The 18,713-nt window shown below is 46.0% G+C and overlaps 1 protein-coding gene across 2 annotated transcripts; it reads right to left on the reverse strand.

Moving 5' to 3' along the window:
• Nucleotides 1-3,880: 3,880 nt before the first annotated feature.
• ctss2.1 (cathepsin S, ortholog2, tandem duplicate 1) lies at nt 3,881-16,814 on the reverse strand. 2 transcript variants are annotated; one of them, XM_040118535.1, is made up of 8 exons: nt 16,781-16,814; nt 14,652-14,776; nt 14,337-14,459; nt 11,205-11,357; nt 9,320-9,544; nt 7,108-7,273; nt 6,780-6,882; nt 3,881-4,492 (listed from the first exon to the last, which is right to left on the reverse strand). In XM_040118535.1, the coding sequence occupies exons 1-8, from the start codon at nt 16,797-16,799 to the stop codon at nt 4,393-4,395; spliced, it is 1,014 nt and encodes a 337-aa protein (XP_039974469.1). In that variant the 5' UTR covers nt 16,800-16,814; the 3' UTR covers nt 3,881-4,392. The 2 variants fall into 2 exon arrangements, with proteins under 2 accessions (XP_039974469.1, XP_039974468.1); XM_040118534.1 differs by lacking the exon at nt 16,781-16,814 and adding an exon at nt 16,474-16,761.
• Between the last annotated feature and the right edge of the window lie 1,899 nt (nt 16,815-18,713).

Below are 18,713 nucleotides of genomic sequence, written 5' to 3' on the forward strand. Positions count from 1 at the left end.
TCAACATCTGGGGATCTTGGGTTAATGTTGCTGGGGTTCTGAATGTCTGAAGGGTTTCCAGGCTTCTGAAGTTCTTCTGGTTTGTTCATCATCTTCTGGAAAACTGTAATTTAGTAGGGTTGTAGGGTTTGTCCCTAGACTTGTAAGGGTCTTAGGGTTTGTTCCTCATCTTGCAGGAATCCCTGATTTTGTTGCAAGACTTTTGAGGTTCATAGGGTTTGTCCATGGCCGTCTTGGGTTCATTCCTGATCATATGGGGTTCTTTGAGTTTGTTCCAGGTCCTCTGAGGTTCTTAGGGTCCCCCCCCTGCAACTTGCATAGGCATAAGGGATTTTCCAGCATTTTGCCTGGTGAATGCCTACGTAAGGAGAAATCACCCAAAACCTGATTCTCTGACCCCTGTGTAAATGCTGCCAAAGAGTGGCGAGGCTAGCTTGGTCGTTTTCCAAACCCCTCTCTCTCTCTCTCTCTCTCTCTCTGTCTCTCCCCCTCTCTCTTTCTCTGTCTGTCTTTAACGTTGGAAGGGGTGGATTGCCAGGGCCCCCTTCACAGCGTGCACTTGAAAGACGGGCGGTCATGAAAGAGGCCATCGACTTTTTTGCGGACTTCAAAGGGAAGGCTTTTTTCATCCCGTCTCCTCTCTGGGTATCTGGTCTGGGGTCCGCTCTTGGCCAGACCTGTGGGCTTTAGGGGGCATTCAAAGGGGGCGGGGGGAGATCAGAGAGGAGGCTGAATCATCCAGAATGAGGATAGTGGTAGTAGTGTGTGCGGAGAGGTGGTGGTGGGGGGGCGTTGTTTGAGGAACAGGAGGTGTTGGAGTAGTGGGGCATGGAGCGGAATTAAACTTTAATGAGCAACAATTGTAAGCATGCTGAGAGCGAAGGGGGGCAGTGGTGGGGGTGTGCAGTTGAGTCTGTACAGAGGCGAAAAATGAAAAATAGAAGAGCTTGGAGGCTCCTCTGCCGACCCCTGCTCACTACTGTCATTGTATCAAAGCTGAGGTGACACCTTTCAGGTTTCTCTTTGTCTCTCTTACTGGGAGCTTAAAATGGGGCGAGAGCTTTTTCTATTGAGCCACCTTCTACTCTGTGTCACGCAGGGAAGCTCTCCCCTCTCTGTACAGAGGGGATGCGGGAGGGAGGGAGGGAGGAGTGAATCAATTTGGCTGCTGCAGGTGATCCGCGTTGCCATTTTAGCCTGTGGCACCCCCTAGTGGCTGTTTCTAGAAACTTGAACCTGAAACAAGGCTGGCAGGCGAAGCTGTTGCAGAGCAATTCTGAGGGGAGCGTAAATATTGAACTAGCAGAACTGAAAGCTAATATATACTTTCAGAATAAAAAAAAAACATTTTAAAAATCAAATTTTTTGATAATGATTAAACCAAAAAAAACAACAACCAAAGATTGATGGGTAACTGCTGAATCATTATGTATCATGGGTAGTTTTAGCAGTTCCCTATCAGAGCTACTGTAGCACTCAGAGGATTCAAAAAAGCCCCAGTGGGGTTCCGCGTGCTGATTATTTATGTTGCATAAAAACAGTATTATGTCGAGCTGGAACTGAGAAACTGACATGAGGCAGCGTCTTCAGATGGAAGTCTTTTGACTCTGTAAACCCCAGTGTCCCGTCTGTCCTTGCCCTCTCCCCTGTGTGTACATGAAGACTTTACCCATCTACCTCAACTGTGTGAGATGTTGTGTGGCAAAGATATTCCTTAACCAAAGAATCCATCCTGTCAGGGTGTCTGTCTGTCTATCTATCTTGTCTGTCCATCCGTCTCTTCTTCATGCCTTTTACTCCAAACCAAATGTGCTGGAATCAATCCGTAACAGGAGCCGCACGAGGCCCTAGTCCAGCCAAAGCTTAAGTCCAGTATGCTAGACTGTCCCATTGATCCATGCTCTGTATATAAATAAAAATCATTCTCAAGACCAAAAAAGAAGGAGGTGACAATCCAAGCAAGGAGGATCTTGCTGTAATCAACGTTGCCTATTCCTTGTTTTCCGAAAACTAGAATCATGTGACTTGCTGTAACTGAAAAAGCCCAAGAATCAAGCGCTCATCCCAAGATAAAAAAAAAGGTCAAAGGAGACAGAAGCTATTTTTCCACATTTGTAAGCCACCCCTCCCACCCGTTTTTTTCCAAAATGTTTAGTGTAGTTGAAATACTGTCCGATCCCACTGTTGTAAGTAGGAATTAATGAAATCCATACAAAAAGCTTTAAACGGGGAAGAGCTGAGGGAAATATTATATTTGAGTCTAAGTTTCCTCAGCTCGGACTCGACCCACCATGCTTTATCGTGCCATTCTTGTCCATGTGTTAGACTTACTAATGAATGTGGCTAACCAACCAAAGGCTTTAAAAAAAAGATACACAACACTTTAAACGTCAATCATGGTGGGACATTTTGTATCAACAACTAAAGAAAATCCCTTTGAATACCTCATGTGAAAATTGTTTGTTGTGATGTTGCACTAAAAAAAATAAAAATGACTCATTTGTAACCCAACACCGCACTCTGCTGACTTTATTCTGGCCTTGTTGGAGATGTTAGCGAGGAAAGCTCTCTGGGTTTTTAAAGGCCAGTATTTTTGGAAAATGCAGTAATCCAGTACTTTGCAGTCTTAAACTGCTCTTAAATTGGATTTAAAATTCATCCAAGAAAAGTACAAGAAATCACCCTTATGAACCCTGGTGTTCCCCTTAAAGTTGGCCTTAAGTAGCTTACTTACTTTTTTTGCATGTCAAATATGCAGTATATATATATATATATATATATATATATATATATTTATATTCAGTATCTGCTTCTTTCAGCAATATGACTCTGGTTTTATTTTCTAAACATCAAACACAAGCATTGTAGATGTGTTTGTAATTTTACACTAATTTCCCCCAAACTCACCCTCAAACATTTGGTGTCTTTGGAAGGTTTTGCATGTCCACTACAATATATATTTAAGTTTTGTGGGTTTAATCAGTACTTGTCCACACAACATGGGTTTCTGAAGACGAACCAGTGGTAGAAGTGGCAGCTTTAAAGAGATTAAAATAGTAGTTTCACCACTTTTATTCTTTCCACACTAAAGAGGCCTTTAAAATTTTAGACGGTAAATCTTTGGATCAAAACCCATATCACTGACTTTCTTTGGTTAGCGGGTTTTACAGCAGTAGTTCAACATTTTGGAAAACATGCTAGTTCACTTTCTTGCCGAGGAAGTCTGTATGCTAAATATGAAGATACAGCCAGCAGCCGGTTAGCTTAGCTTAGCATGACGACTCGAAACAACTAACCTGGCTCTGTGCGAAAGGTAAAAAAAAAAAAAAAAAGTTCATTCCGCCTGGCTGAGAAATAGTCCGGTCCATAATCAGTTTGAAAACCACCGCTTGTCATTTTCATATTTCAGTTTTTGTGTTGGTTAAAGAAATGAGATATGACACGTCAACGGAGGAGTAGGTGGATTTTGTTACCTTCGGACAGAGCATTCAGTTTGCCACTGTCTTTATGCTAAGCTAACTAGCTGCTAGCTGTAGTAATAATAATATTTAATGAACAGATGTGAGAGTGTTATCTATCTCCTTCTCTCTCTGCAAAAAAGTGAATACGCACATTTTCCATAATGTTTGACAGTCCCTTTAAAGGACCCTATCGACTTTTTGGTAAAGTAGGTCAGTGTTTTGACGGGCTGGTGAGCAGAAAAAAAAAAAAAAAACATACCAAAAGGCTCCTCTTCTTATGCAGATAGTGTTACTTGCCTGTAGGCAGCTAGTATATGCTATGCTATCACATCAACATGTGCACAGCACAAGACGAGACATTTACCAGAGACACAGGTATTGATTTTGGCGTTCCCTCTGTTGTAACATGTAAAAGCTAAAATTGGCCAACAAACCAATTTCCCAAAGAGGCAATGGAGTCCTCTCAGGCACTTTTCGTGGCAGGTGTAACATACAAACCTGAAGCTGGTGGTGTAAAATTCAGGTCTTCATGGTATCCTGTAGATCTGATATTTGCTGAAAGGCCGACTTTGGCCTGATCGGTATGCTATCGATCCAAACCTGGCACGTGTCACTGGGACCGAGCCTCAGTAAGGGGTAATTCTGTTTATTTATTACATATTCAAACGCACACACACACACACACACACGTACAGTAGGACACAAACAACAAAATGGTCTTACAAGACAAAGAAGTTCAGTGGTAGAGAAAAACTTAATGCCTCCTCAGTTTACAAAAAAAACACCAAAAAGTGCTGGTGTTAAACATTAGTATTAAAGACTTGACATTTGTGGTCCTCATCATAAAATATTAATATGTAATTATTCTGTAAAAATAAAAGAAAGAACTGCGTTTAATTTTGCTGCAGACTCAGTTCAATTCTCCGTGCAGCTAGATGGTGGGGTAGCAGCCGAACAGAGCGATGCCACACTGGTTGTTCTTGTTGCGGGTCATCCGGATGTAGCCGTTTTCCCCGAAAGCGGTTCCCCAGCTGGACACAGACAGCAGAAAAGAACGGCGCGATTAAAAAAAAAAAAAAAAAAAAAAAAAGGCACGTAACAAGGTTCCCCGGGGAATTCAATGATCAGTAAATGTCCCTGTTGTGTGATGAAAATATAGACAGAAAAAGTCATCCACACGCTTGGTGCTGATGTAGGATTGGCATACGCTGTTTGCAGTGACAATAAACAACTTGAAGGTGATTAAACTGGAGTAACTACATTAATTAAAATGACAGACAATTCATAAAATAACGGGAACTAGCAGAGACGCTTTGCCTTTCCCTGTTTCCATTTGAAGGGACGGGTGTGGGCGATGGAAGCCTGTGCAGCGAAAAATCACTGTGCGGTGGATGAGTGTGTGCTTGACCAAAAACTAAACCTGGTCTCCATTAGCTCGTCTTCATTTTTCGTCGTTATTGAATGTATAGATAAACACTGGCACAAATTTGGCCCACTTCTTACTCTAGTCAGTTGCCGTCACACGTGTTAATACGGACAGGGCTGAATACTGTTAGAAAAATGAGAGATCTGAGTTCGTCTCGAATATTATGCATTTTTTTAATTAAGAATTGGTCTCAAAAGAAGGGAAAGAAAAAAAAAAAATGGTAGACTAGCAAACTAATCCAAAACGCTTTGGACATTTTTGGATTAGCTCAGTGGGACTAAAAAGGCCCAGATGTCAAGGCCTCAGGTCTTCTCCACCTGCCTGTATTTATATGGCTGACCACACCCACCACCTCACAGCTGCGTGTCGTCGGTCGTTAGGCGGATTAAAGGGGCTGAGGAAGATTCCCTCACGGTAATTTAGAAAGGGACCTTGATAAATAGTGGCACCTGGCAAATATTAAAAGAGAAACTTTTTTTTTTTTTTAATGTGTGTGAACTTAAACCTCTAACCCAGTGCTGTTTAAAAAAAAAAAAAGAAGATGGGCCTTACATATGAAGCACGGAGCAACAGCGTCAGTGATATACGGGGAAGACGTGGAGGATTCAGGCATGTTCTGCTGCCGTCTATTCAACTTGCAAGTCAAAGGACCCGTCCTCCATCTTAACCAGTGGTGGAGGAAGAACTCGAATCTTTTTACTCAAGTAAAAGCACCGATACGACAATGTAAAAATTCTCCCAAGTCACACATTTAAAATCCCACCTGAATAAAAGTGTAAAGGTTCTATCAACAGAATGTGCTGAAAGTTTCCAAAGTAAAGTGCTTGTCTGCAGAAAAACGGCCCCGTGACTGACACTCCTATCCCCGTTTATTATTTTATCATGTGACATCATTAACTTGCTAACGCCGATGTGTGCGAGCAGCATTTTAATGTTGACGCCGGTCGCGGTGGAGCTCGTTTGAACCACTTTCTACACCTGGGTGTCGGGTTGTGAGATGGCTAATGGGGGGAGGAAAGATGGAGAAACTAAGTTCTACTACACAAATCTGTTTTTTCAAATCCTTGATTTTTTTTTTTTTTTTTTAAGTGAACTAATGCATCATTTTTCCTGCTCAGACAGTTATTTAAATGAAACCATATGAGAAGTTTAGAGGGAAAAAGACTCTCAGACACCTGAAATATGACAAGGGACCCCAACCAGACACTTGTTGGGTTTTTTTGTTGTTTTTTAAATGGTCAGCCAAAAAAAGGTTCAATTCTTTAACAGTATGTTGTATCTTATAAAGTTATCAAAGGTGTTTTGGGGCACAGTCTTAATCTGAAAGGTAACCACTAACCACAGCGGCAAAATAAATGTCGTGGAGTAAAGAGTAAGTACTTAAAATCCTGTACGTGAGTTGACGTCATTAGTTACTGTCCACCACTGGCATCAGCACATCTGCACCAAACACCAAGGAGAAAACGGACCAACCGATGGATGGACGAGTGAAACAAGCTAAAACGGCCCCGATCAGTTCACCAGTAGAAGGTTGGGAAATTGTGTTTCCTGCAATAAATGAGAAATGAAACTACCTCTTCTCTGCTACACACACGCACCCACAATTTTGCGACAACGCTCGAGGTCTGAGTTGATCTTTGCTGGGAGGCAGGCGTTTTGTGAAATTTCACTTTAACCTCTGTAGTCATGTCAGCGGAATAACCCCGGAATGTACCACGTGGACGCCGCTTTCCTGCAGAGCCCCGACTTCCCCGTTTCACTTCCCGTCCGTCCTCCGGTGCAGAGCCAACAGAGCGGGAACAAGACGGGGGAGGAACACGTGGCAGCTGTAGATGTATGGACCGCATGGGGATTTTAGGGGGAGACCGGGGGGGGCAGTGAAAAGGTCTCACCTGTTCTTTACCAGCCAGTAGTCTTGCCCGTTCAGTGTGCCGTAGCCCACAGCGAGCACCGCGTGGTTCACATTCTGGGTGCAGGTCGGGTCATCGTACACTCCTGGAAAGACGGGGGCAAATTTTAGACGCATTTAAACGAGGTATTTTGTGCGTATTTTTAACAATTTTATACAAACTCGTTCGCCTGATTTCTGCTTTTGATTCACGCTTTGAAACAGGTCACGCATGTAGCTGTATGATTATATTTATTGGGCTGTAGATTCAGCCAGGAAATCGCTCGGAAATCGCTTGTTCCAAGCCGACGAGCGGACGATGCGTCACTCACCGCTCCTGTAGAAGGTAAACCTGGGCCGCGTGGCGTCAATCGCCACCGCGATGGGTCCGACGTCGGCCAGCGCCTGTTTCAGGGCCCCCTCGTCGCCTTCAGGCAGGAAGGTGTACCGGGAGCAGTTGGCGGCACGGTACGCGGGGTTGTAGCGGCACTGCTGCTCCTGTGGCCGGAGGACAGAGGTGGGGTTAACGCTGATGGTTTAAACACAGGATCCGAGTCACCAATGTTACCCGGTGCCGTTGCAGAAAGCAGCTGGTGAGAATGCCTATTCAGGAAGCTCTGCAGTTTTTCCCGCGCTGTGTTGTGTGTGTGTGAGAGTTAACACCGCTCCCAGAGGGGAGGACGCAGCAGGTGTGAGAATATGACTGAGGGAGTGCATTTTAAAATGAAACAGCATCTTTTATTCCAAAACTCCTCTCTAGACCTCTGGTTACGGCGACTCCATGCATGAAAAAAACGTATTCTTTTGGTCTTTTTTTTTTCTCAGAATCCGATTTTGAGATTTTTTCCGGTCCTTTGGCAGGTGAGCGAGGGAGTGAATTTCCGGACGCGGGCCGCGGTCGCCGTGCTCATTAAGTGAATGCCTCACATCACAGAGAGAGATTTTCCATTTACTTTCCGGTTGAATTGGAGCCACGGCACCTCCGCGAGGCTGGTGGAGCGCTCCGTCGGATCCGCTCAGAGCTGCCCTCCACCTCCGCACGAACACGAACCACCGCGAACCAGATGAAGCCTGGAGGACAAACACGTCGTCCGCTCCGATTAATTTGCCGCTGCTCCAAAGAGACATTAACGGCCGAGCACAGACGAGTGAGAAGAGCGTTGTTGTCTACAGCCTGAAGGGGTCGGCCCTAACGTCTTGTTGCTGCTCGCACACCCACATTGTTGCCTCATACAGGAATTTGTTGACTGTAAACCTGAGTTTCTGCACTGGATTCCTACATGTTCACACTTAAAGAGAACATCACGTCTTCATTTCTTGTAAACTGGGATAAGGGCTCTGCAAAAGCGCCAAAAAAAATCAGTACTCTGTGTTCGATTAACGCCTCGTCTGTAGGGAAAGCACTGACTCATCCATTACAATCACGGAACATACAACTTATGGGTCATGAACCCTATTTGCCGGCGTATAAGTCGATACCAGTCTCTGATAAGCTAAACTCGGCCACATGGTCGGACTAGAGTCCAAATACAGACGATATGCAGACCTGAAAACACCGGAGAACCAAACAAAAAAACAAACAAAAGAAAAACTGATTTAATCTAAAATGGAACGTGCAAACAGAAATAAAAATAAAACAAACTCTTAATAGCTCGCTCAGAGGGAAAAAAAATGGAATTTGACCCAACGAATGCTGGACTGTAACAACTGCGCAAACTCCACCTGCCGATGAAGATATTTTGATACGATCCAAAAGCTCCAGAACGGCCACTGAATAACCCCAGTGTGCTTCCACAGACGGCCGTGGCTCTAACACATTACAAGCTTAAACTCAAGTTGTGAACATTCCACGCACGCCTTCAAAGACAGTGTGTACAGTGGAACACTCAACACTTCAGTCGCCACCTAAATAAAAAGCTTTTACAGCCGTTTTTAAAAAGTAGATTCTGAGTATCTGACCTCGTCCGGTCAGTTGGGGTTTTCCCTTTGTTTCATACGACCAAACATTTTGATCTAATTTTGGCTCTTCCTGGCATCGCGGCCACGCCGCTCCGTCAGTGCGCTCAAACACCTGGGAACACCCGCAGGTCACTGCAGGTCAGCGGCACACCTGGGGATGATGGCTCGCTGTCATCCCCAGTCCGCTTAAATGTTGTTGTTTTTTTTCTTTTTTGTCAAAGAAACGACCTGAACTGTTGCGATGACTGCGCGTTTGTAATTTCTGGCTTGGCGGGACGACGTTGGGATTTGAAAGCCAAACCGCCGGAGGGGTCGTAAACATCGTGGCTGAGAGAAACGTCCGGTGACACGACACGAAATACGTGGGTTTGCACTTTGCAGAAGCACGAATATACGTGTCTTAGGACTGACCTGCTGTTATTTGTTTTTGATTACGTCCACATTTTTTGCCCAGCTACAGGCACTAAGTGATCAAATCGGTTCCCCAAACGGTCTCCCACTTGTCCTGCACAGACCCTTTAGAGCCCAGGCTTAATGGGTTTCTCCAGTTGCTCTGATGCACCTCCAACTGAACCCTGCACTCACGTGTCCCGTGTAGGGGTAGGAAGCATCAGAGTCGATGCCCTGGTTGTCGATGACGTACTGGAAGGCTTTGTGTATGTAGCCTCCGTTGCAGCCCATGTTGCCGTACTTGCTGGAACAGTCCACCAGGTTCTGGGGGCTGAGGTCCACCAGCTTCCCCGTCGTCTTGGCGAGCTGGCCCTCCAGGGCCCCTGCGGCGCTGAAGGCCCAGCAGGAGCCGCAGGCACCCTGGAATCAAACGAGTGGTGTTAAAAGTCAAATGCGCAACACATTCCCAGTTTTCCCCTCTAAATGTCCACTTTACTAGCTTTACAGTTAGATTATGCACCTTTCTACACTATTAGACAACAAATTTCATGTAACAATACAACACAACAGTTTAGCGCGCTGATTGTTCATGGGAGCTACGTTAAACCAACAGCGTTCCTGCAGCTGCAGCGTTAGATCACCAGGAAATGTCTGAATGTTTATGTGCACCCTTTCACACACATTTCCTCGTTTGGCAGCACAATATGAGCTTGTAAATATGGAGCCGTCGGGTGGCCCGGCAGAGTTTGAGGGGCCGGAGAACCCCACAGACTCTATGGGAAATTATATTTAACGCGTTGCACGGAGCAGAAGGAATGCCAGAAAAATACTATTATTACTATTATACTCATCTGCCCAACACGAGCTGGTAACAGCTTAGGTCTTAAAACCAGACTCTCATTACTTCGCTTTGTAAATCAACTTGTTTGAATATTTTGAAACAAGAAAATGTTTTAAAGTACGACACTTTTCTTATTTTTGACTTTTCGCGACGAGATAATAAAGTGATAAACTTGTTTTGCTCAACTTTTTGAAGACATTTTACAGAACACACGAGGTCCTGTTGGTCAGTTTCAACTACTAACTCAAGAAAACGGTCGTCTATTAATGATCTTATCTTCAGCTCATTCCCATCTCTTCGACTTTAGGAGTGAAGTTTTGTAAAAAAAAGTAATTAAGGTAAAAAAAGACAGTTTTATGCTGCAATTTTATATATATAATATATATTTGTAGAAGTTTTGTTACAAAAAACAGTTTGTTAAAGGATAAAACAATATAAAACAAATACTGTTAAAATTCAATATAATTTCTTCAGGACCAGGCCGTGAAAACTGACTAAATCAATCAATCAATCAATCAAACAATCAATCAAACATCTAAAAGTGGGTGCATCAAAGCCTGAGTGCATCACAAGTGTTAAGCTAAAGGACATACGATATGTGCAGCAGGGTAAAAAGATAAAAATGGACATTTAATGTACCTATTAAAAATACATAACAACGTGTGCATGTGTAGTAATAAGAAATGATAATAACTATGTTGTATAAATGTATTTATAGGTTTTAAGACTAATACATCTCAGTGGGGATTTGGGGCCAAAAATTGCACAAAAACTAAACGTGCACATTCGCAACTCCCGTTTCCATGAGTGACTTTTCAAATCCAGGAACGATATATAGATGTTTTTGATGAAGTGGGCGTGGAAAAAGTGATGAGCTCATCTTCAAAGCTCTGGTATCCAATTGATAGCGACTGAAACTAGCAGCTGTTTGGCGACGGGCTGAACTTTCTGGCGTTAAAATGTGTGTCGGGCCCCGAAAATGAAGTGGATGTGTTGGAAGAACAGGCGGAGAACTGGTGGCTGCGGTGACGGCCTCCTGTGTGAACGGCAAGCAATGCGACGAATAAGGAACAGGAAGGATGTGGCAAGTTCGACCGGCGTGCTGTTGGCAGTTTGGTTTACGTCACAGTGAAATGGCTCCGCTTGCGCCATCAGAGGCCACGGATTCCTGCTGCAGCCGTGCTGAGTGAAACGAGTCATCGCGACGGCTAAAGAACCTCACAGTGCGGTTTTTTTTACCTGCATTTTGACGCTGGTGACGCAGCCCTTGTCCCTCCAGTCCACGGTGTCCGGTACGGGAGCGCCTGCTGCCCCCGCCAAGGGGGACGACGCCCTCTGGATGTCAGTGGGAGGACTGAGTGTGGCGAAGGACCGCCGGATCTCCTCCGCCGTCTATGGGGACGTAGACAACAAACAATGAAATAGGTGGCACTGGTTCACCTAGCAGGGTGAACGTCCTAGCAGGACGGAAGTCTTGTAAACACTGAAGACTGAAATCCATCATCCAGTGTCATGGATGTGTGAGGAGCATTTTGCTGCTTGTGTCTTGACATGTCTCTTTTGTTGCTCCTGTGTTAAATGCTTTTATTGTGAAGAACTTGTGTTCTGAAAAGCACTAAAGTAGACTAATAAATCTTTACTCGCTCCCTTTACTGTTTCTTTTTTCTTTCAGTAATTCAACAGCCTTAAAGTTCGATCTTTTGCCTTCAACAAACGCTAACCGACTGTATCTATCGCCTGCTTTGAATTGCATGCGCTCATCCTACACGTGGCGGTGTCACATTTTTCCGGGTAAGTCTGCACTACTTAATATTTCTGCGTCAATGACGGGTCGGCGGACCGCGTGGAATGCGAAAGGCGCTGCTCGCAGTGAGGGACCGACAGGGAATCGTCACCCAACTCAACCAAGAGCCCTATGAGGTGCCTCCAAGTGGCCAAAAACAACAACAACAACAACAACAACGTCACATAATGCAGCTTGTATGAAAAACCCCACTGACGCGGGACAACAGGAACTTTTTTAATGTAGAAGGAACAACTGGCAAAAAATGTTCATTGAAATCTGAGGAGAAAGAGCAACTGAAAAACAGAGAACGGTGACGGCCGCTTCCTTATTGTTGCTGTTGCATGGGATCATGTGTGAATTAATAACTGCAATATCGAACTTTTATGAGGACACATTTTATGCCCCAGATAAAATCCCTCTCCGTGCACAGAGCGAAGCCAACGAGGTCGACCTGGTAAACATGTTGGACTTCTGTGCCTCGCTTCACATTATCGGCTCTCCTCCCCCCGCGCCGGGTCCGCCGGGGTGTGAGAGCTCGGTTCACTCCCCCTCTGGTGTTCAGGAATCAAAACTCTGACCGCGCGTGTGGAGAAGGCATCCCGGCGAGCTTCATCTGTGGTCGAGCTGGGAGCAGAAATCATCTCGTCACCCCGGCGAAGTCTCAAAAGGCCGGAGCCGAGAAAAACAGTTTCTCAGGCCGAGCGAAGTTGAGCCAGCAGAGGAGTCAGAGGGTAGAAAGATAACGCCCAGCGCTCAGCGGCACATTTGACTCATTTACATTCTGCGTGAGCTCGAAGCCAACTCACTGTAATTTATCGTGTCATTATATCTCAAGCGTTGTATGTGACTAGGGCTGACACAATGTGGCACATAGTTATCTAGTTAACTACGTGCCCAACATTTCAGATTCCCAGCTTCTCAAATGGAATCAATTACTGCATTTTGGAACTGGATATCAAATGGATATCACACACTGAGCCCCTCCTCTCTCTCCTTCCACTTCTCTCTCTCTCTCTCTCTCTCTCTCTCCTCATGCATTTATATCACACTACTGCATGTCATTAACCTTGTGTCTTCTCTCTCCAGCAGTTTGTGACCCCGGAGCTGCAGGATCCCGATCTGCCACTACTACTCAACCCTCATCATCGTCATTATTATTTTTATTATTGTTATTACTATTATAACAACCCGTCAGGAACAGTATATACAGCTGTTCCTGGTCTCTCTCGCTTCTCTCAACCCAACCGGTCTGGGCAGACGGGCACCCACCCCGAGTCCGGCTCTGGTGGAGGTTTTGCCCTGTTAAAAGGGAGTTTTTCCTCTCCGCTGTCTCCAAGTACTTGCCCATGGTGGCAACTGTTGGGTTTCTCTCTATAATATTGTGAGGTCTCGACCTCACTCTGTAAAGTGCCTCGAGATAATGTATATTATGAGCTGGTGTTATATAAATAAAATGGAATTGAATTGTAAATAAGTGAATAAATGAATGTGTTTTTGTTTTTGTTTTTTGCTATTGAAAAATTATTTTTTTATTTACACTATACTAGCAGAAGGAAGTTGAGATTGCAACATTGTCATTTCGTCTCCCTTTCAGTTGATATTGAAAACTTGCGGTTGCAAAGAGTTGCTTCTTTACACATCTAGCAGTTACAAAGCAACATAAATCACTGGGAGTCGTGTCTCTGGCCACCTGCTGAAGTTCCATATTTTCTCCCTTTTAGCTCCGTTTTTGGTCTCCACCAGCTCCTGAGGGAAATATCTGGCTCTTTAGCCGCTAAATGCTCCGCTATGTTCACAAGCTATTTTTATATATATATATTTTTTAGGGGCTTTTTTTCTCTGAGAGATGAACAGCTTGAACAGATGCATGCTGCACCACGAGAGCGGCGAGAGCGGAGATAAAAAAGAGAAGCTGCAGGCTGGACAGCTGACCAATGAGGTCAAACTCAGTAGAGGGCCCTGAAAAGCTGACAGGAGCTACAGATTCAGGGGGTAATCCTCTGTGGGTTCGTCACTACAAGCGAGGCCTCTCACATTACACACTGTCATTCGATACATTGTGATTGTAAAAATATCGAATTAGAGTGGTTTAAACCTAATTTTGTCGATAAAAAAGGCTCAGTAATTTCCTAAAACAGCTGGGAACTAGCCAGGGACTATTTTAAGATGCGGATTAAAACACATTTGGTGCTCTAATTAATACTTACATGGTCCTGTGCTTTAAGGGCCACATCCTTTAAGCTGATTTTGTACTGTGACGTAACATATCATCAGACAAGTTTGCATCTTACTTGGTTATCACGAGCCTACCGAGGTTGTCGCCTAGCTAACACGGAGCCTTTTCGAGGGCGGGGGGGGGTCCAGCTGCCTGCACGTTTGTCAGAAATCCAGCAAATGTAAAAATATACCTAAAAAGATTAGCCGTTGAGCTTCAAAGCTCAGACTAATCATACTGTATCTAGTCTGTACCCTGCTGACCTTCAGGGCAGTCATTAATGAATAATGGTGATCATCATAAAGGAATAAAAATCACAAAGCTTAATTATTTATTATGTACAAAACAGCAGAGCGAGCGAGTGCCTCACCAGGTCTCCCATGTAGTTCATGCTCAGTTCGTAGGTGTGAAGCCCAATCGAGGCCTCCAGGTTGTGAATGGTAATGAGCATCAGGTTCTTCTCCCACAATTCCCTGCGGCGCACGTCCTCCACCTCAATGCGGAAAGAGCGGATGGGGTCAAACAGTGTGCGAGCCGATGCTAAATCGTGGATTTTGCGCCTGCAAACACACTGATCTGCACACCGATTCATTTAGTTTTTTTGTTACCTGTCACCTGTTTCAACAGGGAGAAGTCTCTCGTGGCGCACTTTGAGCGACAAACAAATAAAAACCGAAAGAGATACCTCATTTTGGTAATTCTTCCCGTGTGTCTTCTTCCACAGCTCCCAGTGGACGTCCAGCCTGCTGTCAAACATGGCTGCCGCCCCGACACACAGGGAGGCGAGCAGCAGGCTCCCCAACATCACGCCTGCGAACACAAAGGGAGACGTGAACCACATGAGAAGACAGGACGTCCTGCTCAAATTCTTGAGCTACGGCTTCGTGCAACAAACTGAATGTGGGATTTTATTCATTTGATATTCTTTGAAGGGGGGAAAATGTGACACATTTCTGCAGATACAGCTTAATGGCTTACTCTGGCACATGTGCAGCAATGTTAAATTAACAATCACTTTTATTTTGTACATTTTGTGCTTTGTCTTCAAACCTTCCCCTTTTTTCGAATAAAGGGGGAACTTTTTTTAAAATCAGAAAACATTTAAACAGGTTACGGACAGCAGAAAATATCGGCGTCACGCCGTCAGCGGGCGAAAAAACTAAAACACAAAACTCAATAGCAGAGGGGGGACGGATTTTTGTCCGGAAAGGGGAACGTTTCCTGCCCCCTAACTTTTTCTGGGCCAAGGTGAGAGCAGACGTTGCAGGTAAAACGTACGAGGTCATGTCCGAGAGGTAAAGGTATCACGAGCAGGTTACTGAAAAGTGACAGGTCGGGATGATGAAAACAAACAAAAAAAGACCCATTCACTGCAACCCTGACTACTAAAAAAAAAAAAAAGCTTTCTAAGCAACTGCAGAAGTAAATTTTTTGGCCTCGATAAACAACAGGAAGTTACATTTAACACGTTTGTAAAATCTTTACTGCCGACAACACCTGCACCCTTGCAACTACAGCACTATTACAGCTTCTGTGGTTTGTGTTTGGGCAACTCAAAGCAATCGGTTACACATACAGAAAGACTGAGATTAGAGCCTGGTTAGAAAAAAAAAAAAAACATGCTTAAAACTCATGGCCCCAAATTCCTCGAGCCGGCCAAGGCCCGACGACGTCTGTCAAAACCACTCAAACGCAAGACCAAGAAAAACCAGAACATCCTCATATTTTGGAGCCTTTAACCGTCAAAATCCCGGCTTTCATCCGGCTTGAAAAACGACTTCAATGATGAACTGATCATCAAAACGGTCGCAGACTAGTTTTCTGTGGTCGGGTCAGACTCCACTTCGCTCGCACGTTGTGAACTTTCCAGTCGTCAGCCGCCGCGATCGGTCGCCTGCGCGCGTCTGAGGCGAGCTGAGCCGAGCGTCACGAGACCGGAACCGAAACTGACGAGCGCGCGCCGGCAACAGCGGCGGGTTCGGTGCTTCGTCGACTCGCCGCGTGGGACGCGGTCACAGCAGCCCCAGGTTCAGGGGCCAGGCCGGGGGGCGACCCGAGCCGGCGTGAACGGGGCAGGCCTGCGGGATCTCAACGCAGCCGTAGCGAGCGCCCGGGGGGGGGTCGGATACGCGCGCGGATGCAGGTCCGCCAGTTTCGACTGGCCCAACCACGTCGGGAGAAAAGCACAGGTAGTTCACAGTGGTGTCCCCCCAAGTACCCAAACCTAGACCTGCATTTACTACACACACACATATATATATATGTATATATATACACACATATATTTGGCTTTTCACCAGAATCTGAAAATCGAAACTGAAAACTTTTTCGGTGGTTCACTAAAAACTAATCTGAGTATTTAACCCAAGAAAACGGGTCACTTGACCGGTAACTTTCTTGTTACTCAAACCGAAAACAAACAAACCAAAACTAAGAGGGAAAAAGAAACCCGGCAGGCCCCAACAGAGGAGGTTTCCAACGGCAGGCTCGAATCCCCAGAGCGTTACCCGAGGGGGGGCACAGACATGCCCCAAAAGTTCTCGTCCTGAAGCCGAAGTCGGATCCAGCACACGAGCGCTCCGCCTCAGCGCGACGAGGTTACAGCCGCACTACGGTGATCTGACACCTGCCGCGTCAAAAATCACAAGACGCCCGTTGAAAAACTTCAAACCGAAAGTAAGAGCCGCTTCACACGGACGCGTTTCTATCGCCGGTTTTCCCATTTATCCCATGCCACGGCCCCGCGTTCAAAGACACGGCAGAGGACGTGGATGAAAGCGCCTCGTTTTGTCAAAGAAGAGGGTTTTCACTTGCCTCGTCTGGTCGGACTCATCGCTGCGTCTCCGCTGAAGCCACTGAGACTGCGTTTTCCTGGTTGACGCTCAGGGAGGGGGCGTCACATGGTCCGCGGAAACCGCAGCCTGCATCACGATCACCTGAAAGCCGAGCGTCCCCGGAGAACCTGGAGAGAGATAAAAAAAAAGAACAGAAGAAGAAATAAGTGAGGAAAAGTTCTTCATCCCTTTACCTATGAAACCTGGGAGACTCAGAGCTGAGACCCAGAGGATGAACTCGTTGTTGGAGAATCTGGGAGACAGGGCTTGATATTATATTCACTCAAGTAAACCCATTAAAACAGATCACACTTGTCATCAAAAAAAAAAAAGAAAAGAAACCTAAAAACTAAAGCCTCAACAGCGGTCCCTAGAGGCCGTGACGGGTACGACACCTCACGCACATTTCACATTGGAGAAGAAATGAAATCGACTGACATCAAAACGCCCCACGTTTTGGGAGCCGAGGAGGTCCAGTGCGTGTCGGGAGATGCTCAGACTTCCTGCGTGGGAGCGCCGCGGCGCCAGGGAGAGCGAGCGCGTTCGGTGGATTAGATTAGATTTTGGGCGGGAGTTTTCGCTGCGACGGTGCCGCGGCGGGAAAAGGTCGGGGGAAAAACGCTGGGATTCGTTCGTCCGTCCGTCCCCGAGTGTCTTGGGAGTCGGGTCCAGCAGGTGACCGGGATGTGTGTGAGACTCGGGACCAAAAGCGCGGCTGAAGATGGAGCTCTGACCTGTCGGGAGGCCGGACGAAAGGTCAGGAGGTCATCACACTTTGTGGCGGCGGGCCAGCTGCCGTGGGGGGTCTCTGCTCGGTCGTATCGATATACGCCGTGTCTGATCACTCCCTGTTATGTGGTCACGGCCCCCGACGTACTGACTGTGCGCGCGGTTGCATTTACGCCACACGCTTCATACCGCTTGCTCACGCCAGACGTCGTTTGGTACGACCGCACGGCACCCTGTTGCCGGGGCATCTGGATGGTACCAAGGTATGAACCGTAGGAAGCATAAGCCCGTACGTCGGCTTAGCTTCTGCAGTCGTTTGAGGCAAAATACAGAGAACTGTTCATGTACGAAGCTTTGAAACCGGAGGTAACGTCATTTATTATCCTTGATCCCACTCGACCTCGTGAACTGGCAATTATTTTGTTCAGCCGATGTGTTGTTCCACCGTTGACTGCCATTAACTTTTCATGATGTTAGCGCCAAAACGCACCTTCCTGAATGTAACAAAGGGGCCGAGGTCTTGACAGGGGCTGCGGAAACCCATTCCTCTGTGTCATCAGTACGCTCTCGGCATTTGTTTAACCGTTGAAGTATCTCAGGGCGGATGCCGTCATTTTTTTGCTAGTAAGTCAGGACTGACACGATTACACCAGTTTCTATCGTAAAGGATAAAAAATGCGCTCATCGATGTGAACATGTGCGTCGCACCGTGAGACTAGGGATGGGACTCATTTAGACTTTCATTTCAGCTGCCTGTCTTTGTGTGGGAGCAGTTTCAGGTGTGACCGGGTCATTTACTCGGATTTCACACAAACCTTTTATTTACCCTGGAATCTACGGTAAGTTTGTGGTGAAAAAAAACAAAAACAAGCAACAGTTTTAATGTAAATGTGACCGTGTTGCCCGCCACCCGCAGTAAAGCATCTGTCCACAGAGAGACACTGATGCTTCTAAATGAAAATCTGTCCTTGTCGGAGACAATCAGACGCCTCCGCCACCACTGGACTCCGCGGTGAGCTTCTCAAGATGAATAAACTGAGAGAAATCCCTACGCGCCTCAAAGCTGTGTTTGGGGCGGATGTTGTCGTCCAGGCATCGCATTTTCACTGAAGCTAATGCGGCTCACGGGCAAAGTCACGTGCTACGGCGTCACTCGCGCCTCGTGCCACCTGTCGGCCGGGGTG

This window comes from Xiphias gladius, chromosome 22 (genome assembly GCF_016859285.1).
Source record: "Xiphias gladius isolate SHS-SW01 ecotype Sanya breed wild chromosome 22, ASM1685928v1, whole genome shotgun sequence".
NCBI lineage: Eukaryota > Metazoa > Chordata > Actinopteri > Istiophoriformes > Xiphiidae > Xiphias > Xiphias gladius.

Bases quoted from the DNA above. Each gene is read 5' to 3' on its own strand.
- ctss2.1 (XM_040118535.1), bottom strand. The intron at 7,274-9,319 runs GTGAGTGCAGGG...CTCCGGCCACAG, and splicing joins CCTACCCCTACACGGGACAC to GAGCAGCAGTGCCGCTACAA. The intron at 4,493-6,779 runs GTGAGACCTTTT...GTCTGTGTCCAG, and splicing joins TACTGGCTGGTAAAGAACAG to CTGGGGAACCGCTTTCGGGG.